We start from the raw sequence: 5,306 nt of genomic DNA on the forward strand, positions 1-5,306 counted from the left end.
CCAACCTGATGCATATGGTCTGAATGCATCCTGTGGTGTCCTGGGAATGGGCTTTAGAGCTGTGTACCGGATAGAGTCCGGATAGAGCCTGGGTGGTGTTTCTACATGTTTCCTTATTACCTCCGCCAAGGAGGTTATGTTTTCGCCCCTGTATGTTTGTTTGTTTGTTTGTCTGTCAGCAGGATTACGCAGAAACGCATGGACCGATTTCCATCAAACTTTGTGGGGAGATTGGGTAATATAATGGCAATAATTGATTAGATTTTTCAGATGTCAAGGTCAAAGGGTCAAGGTCACAAGGCGGAGGTTTGCATTCTCTGAATGCTCCCATTCTTGTGTTTTCTCTGTGAACGGCGGGGGGGTGATAGAGTCTGAGTACATGGGTGGTGCTTCTACACTTTTCCTGGGGTTTTCTCTTTGAACGGCAGGGGGCTGGGCTGGCACGGGCTGGGCTGGCAAGAGGAGCTGGCACTGGTAGCCTGGCACAGCATGCACCTGCGGCCGATCTGGACCAGGGTGGCGCGGAAGCGCTGCATCCTGAATGCGTACACCAGCGGGTTGAGGGCAGAGTTGACGTGCGACATGAAGATGCCCACATACATGGCACCCTTGGGCATCGGGCAGTCGGGGCAGAAGAAGAGCACGCAGTTCATGATGTGCAGGGGCAGCCAGCACAGGGCGAACAGGAACAGCACCAGTGCCAGCGACTTGGCCAGCTTCAGCTCCTTGCGGTAGTAGCGGCTGGCGTCGGCGGTGGCCTCGGCGCGGCGGTTCAGCTGCCGGCGAATCACGCGGAAGATCTCGGCGTACATGAGGATCATGATGGCGAGCGGTGCCACCACCCAGCCGAAGAAGTTGAAGTAGACCATGTAGTCCATGCTCATGACGGAGACGAACTGGCACGCGATCGGGTCGGAGGTCAGGTTGCCCCGCAGGGGCTCGTGCCAGCCGAACATGGGCACCACGCCAGCCAGGGCCGAGACGAGCCAGCACGCACACACACCCAGCCACGCCCGCCGCTGAGTCACGATGCTGCTGTACCTACAGACAGGACAGTGTGTGTGTGTGTGTGTGTGTGTGTGTGTGTGTGTGTGTGTGTGTGTGTGTGTGTGTGTGTATGTGTGTGTGTGTGTGTGTGTGTGTGTGTGTGTGTGCGTGTGTGTGTGTGAGTGTGGGTATGTGTGTGTGTGTGTGTGTGTGTGTGTGTGTGTGTGCGCGTGTGTGTGTGTGAGTGTGGGTATGTGTGTGTGTGTGTGTGTGTGTGTGTGTGTGTGTGTGTGTGTGTGTGTGTATGTGTGTGTGTGTGTGTGTGTGTGTGTGTGTGTGTGCGTGTGTGTGTGTGAGTGTGGGTATGTGTGTGTGTGTGTGTGTGTGTGTGTGTGTGTGTGCGTGTGTGTGTGTGAGTGTGGGTATGTGTGTGTGTGTGTGTGTGTGTGTGTGTGTGTGTGTGTGTGTGTGTGTGTGTGTGTGTGTGTGTGTGTGCGTGTGTGCGTGTGCGTGTGTGTGTGTGTGTGTGTGTGTGTGAGTGGACGGGAAAAGGGATAAAAAGAGAAGTTTCATTAATTACATTTCTTTTTCTAATTCTGTTGATGTTGTATAACAAAGTCTTACTGTGTGTGCAAGTATGTGCAAGTGTGTTTAGGGTTAGAAATACTACACTAGTATACGATACTTATAGCGTTGTGTGTATAGGGTTAGTAATACTACACTAGTATACGATACTTATAGCGTTGTGTGTATAGGGTTAGTAATACTACACAAGTAACTAAGTGTTACTAACATATGGAAGAACGCCATACATTTTACATATTGCTAATGAACATTCAAATTGAGTTCATGGTCTTTCTTTTTATATCAATTTTAAATCTAAAAATGATTATTTACACAATGTATTGTGCTTCATACAAGAGGTGTGGTCCATAATCACTGCTATCACTGCTTCCGTTACAGACTAGCAGTTTTGGAGGCTCTTAATACCGATCGGTCTCTTAATGGTTCACTCTGTTTGATTCCCCATACAGTATTTCACCAACAGTCCTCAATAATAAAATCGAATTAATTGAAGGTCTCTTGTCAGACCCCTTTGTATTAGGAATGTGTCTTGTTCTCATTTGACCTCACTAGCAGAACACGATGCCAAAACACAAACATGCTGACCATAGAAACGACTTCCTTGGATAGCCAGAGAGACATTTTAATTTACTTAAAAGCCCCTGATGTCCAACTCATTGATTCACATTAAACCGAGGAGAGCAATGGCTTTCCGGCAGCCGGTCAGAAATACACACCGAGCAGGCTGTACGCTCCAAACCCCAGAGATTACACACACGTAGCATTTACATAACACACAGGAACTGTTTTATGATTTTTAATCTAAAAACGAGATTGGTTCTATGTGATGGTGATTGCTTTTCAATGGCACCTCCAACTAATTTAACACATTGCCACCTCTCCAGTGGGGTACTCTCATTTATTCATTTAATTTAGTCATTTAGCAGACGCTTTTATCAAAAGCGCTGTACAAAAGAGACAACCATAAAAATTCTATTTTCTACAACATAACGCACTTGACGGAGCCTCAGCTGTGTTTTTTGCAAGGATGTCAAAGCCTGGCCGATGTGCCTCTTTCACCTGGTGGGGAATCCGCCCCAGGCACATGCGCGCGTGCGTGAGGGGGCTCACCTGGTGGGGATCTTGACCCTGAGGTAGCGGTCGATGGCGATGGCGAGCAGCGAGAGGATGGAGCTCTGGGTGATGATGAGGAGGAGGCAGGAGAGGAAGAGGCAGGTGTAGAACTGCGTCTCCAGGCCCAGGCTGATCACCACGGCCAGGGGGATGACCAGCACGCCCACGGCGATGTCCGCCAGCGCCAGCGACACGATGAAGCAGAAGGTGGGGTTGCGCAGCGTCCGGTTCACGCCCACCACCAGCACCACCAGCACGTTGCCCAGCACCGAAGCCAGCGCGATGGTGGTCTCCACGGTGATGTACATCATGTCCACGTGCTCCCACCGCAACATGCCCAGGGAGGAGGACATCTCGGCCCCCGCGGCGGCAGCGGCAGCGGCACCGGCACCCGCGGGCGGGGGCAGGGGGTCGGGGAGAAAAGTGGAAGGCTCCTCCATCGGGTCAGAGCTCGGTCCCGGTAAACGTGTTCTGGGGCTCTGCATAGGCCAGCATGGTGTCCTCGTCTGCCTGCCTGCTTCACACTGCAGCTGGGAGCTCTCAATCTCTCTCTGCTGGAGGAAAGAGAGAAGTGGAGAAATGAGAGAGAGAGAGAGAGAGAAAGGGGAGGGGTGTATGTGTGTGAGTGAGAGAGTGTGGGAGGGGAAGAGAGAGAGAGTAAGTGACTGACTGTGAGTGAGAGAGACTGGAAGGGGAAGAGAGAGAGAGTAAGTGACTGACTGTGAGTGAGAGAGACTGGAAGGGGAAGAGAGAGAGAGTAAGTGACTGAATGTGAGTGAGCGAGACTGGAAGGGGAAGAGAGAGAGAGTAAGTGACTGAATGTGAGTGAGAGAGAAGGGAGAGAGGGAAGGGTGGGAGAAAAGGGGGACTGTGAATAAGAGAAAGAGAGATCAGGGGTAAGAGAGAGACAATGCAATAGAGAGAGTGAGTGATACAGAGTAACTGTGGGAGAGAGAGTGAGCGAGTCGGTAGTTGAGTGAGTGTGGGAGAGAGAGTGAGTGGATGAAAGAGTGAGCGAGTCGAGTCAAGTGAGAGTGAATGAATGATAGAGTGGGTGTGGGAGAGAGAGTGAGTGGATGTGGGAGAGAGAGTGAGTGAATGAGAGAGTGAATGAATGATAGAGTGGGTGTGGGAGAGAGAGTGAGTGGGAGAGAGAGTGAGTGAATGACACAGAGTGAGTGAATGAGAGAGTGAGTGTGGGAGAGAGTGTGAGTGAATGACACAGAGTGAGTGAATGAGAGAGAGAGTGTGGGAGAGTTAGTGAGTGAATGAGAGAGTGGGTGTGGGAGAGAGAGTGAGTGTGGGAGAGAGTGAGTGTGAGGGAGAGTGAGTGTGAATGAGAAATAGGTGAGTTAATGGGAGAGAGAGTGAGTGAACAAGAGAGAAAAATAAAGTAGAAAGTAAGTTAGACAAAGACAGAAGGAAAAAATAGAGGATGAGAGTAGCAGAATGAGAGAGAAAGAGAAAGAGAGAGAGAGAGAGAGATGTATTTGTGTGTGAGGGACACAGACAAAAAAGAAAGACAAAGAGAAAAAGACAGAGCGCTATCACTAGCACCAGTTCTCCATGCTTGCCCCCTCCTCTGGTGAGATGTCAGCCGGGAGATCCGTGGGATGAGATGGATGGGATGGGATGGATGACTGCTCTGCCAATGCCTCACCTCCACCCCCACCTCCACCTCCACCTCCACCTCCACCCTCAGTCTCAGCTGCACACACTCACATGTGCACACACACACACACACACACACACACACCCTCAGTCTCAGTCTCAGCTCAGTCTCAGCTGCACACACTCACATGTGCACACACACACACACACACACACACACACACACCCTCAGTCTCAGTCTCAGCTCAGTCTCAGCTGCACACACTCACATGTGCACACACACACACACACACACACACCCTCAGTCTCAGTCTCAGCTCAGTCTCAGCTGCACCGGCTCTCTGATGAAGAGACCAGAGACGCACGCCGGTCCGGAGGAGGAGGCCATCTCTGCCTGCTGCTGCAGCAGCTCCCGCCCACACCCCCAGTGTGTGTCAGTGTGTGTGTGTTTGTGTGTGTGTGTGTTTGTGTCCGTGTGTGTGTGTTTGTGTCTGTGTGTGTGTGTGTTTGTGTGTGTGTGTCCGTGTCCGTGTGTGTGTCCGCGCGTGTGTGTGTGTGTGTGTTCATGTGAGTTTGTGTGCAGCTGTGTTGTGGGTAGGTGGTTTTGGACCATAGCCATGTTTAGATAAGTGACTGCAAAAATCTAAAGTGGGACAGTTGCATTACTTTCAGGCACTCAGGTACTCGGACTACATGTCTCTTGAATTCAAATGTACTGAGGCAATATGACTGTGTACATTTTTAGAAATACTGACTGGTTGGTACAACCCTGAATTAAGGTCCAATTCATCTGGAACAATATCTATAGTTTTTTTCTGTACATTTGCTACATTTACATGAGGATGTGGGAGAAAATATAAACAGTTTAAATTATTACGGTGTATGTTTATGATCAACCTTTTACTGATAAAATGCCCTTTTACATGACAGCCAGATTTTTGCAATTAGAATAATAATAATAAATAATAATAATAATAATAAATTTTATTTTTAAAGCACTTTTCATTCAA

At 49.6% G+C, this 5,306-nt stretch overlaps 1 protein-coding gene across 1 annotated transcript; it reads right to left on the minus strand.

Moving 5' to 3' along the window:
- Nucleotides 1-392: 392 nt before the first annotated feature.
- LOC308371733 (adenosine receptor A1) lies at nt 393-3,038 on the minus strand (the record flags this gene model as incomplete). The annotated part of the gene is made up of 2 exons (XM_080846720.1): nt 393-1,041; nt 2,683-3,038. The coding sequence occupies 2 exons, from the start codon at nt 3,036-3,038 to the stop codon at nt 393-395; spliced, it is 1,005 nt and encodes a 334-aa protein (XP_080702846.1).
- Between the last annotated feature and the right edge of the window lie 2,268 nt (nt 3,039-5,306).

Source organism: Sprattus sprattus (genome assembly GCF_963457725.1).
Source record: "Sprattus sprattus genome assembly, chromosome: 10".
NCBI lineage: Eukaryota > Metazoa > Chordata > Actinopteri > Clupeiformes > Clupeidae > Sprattus > Sprattus sprattus.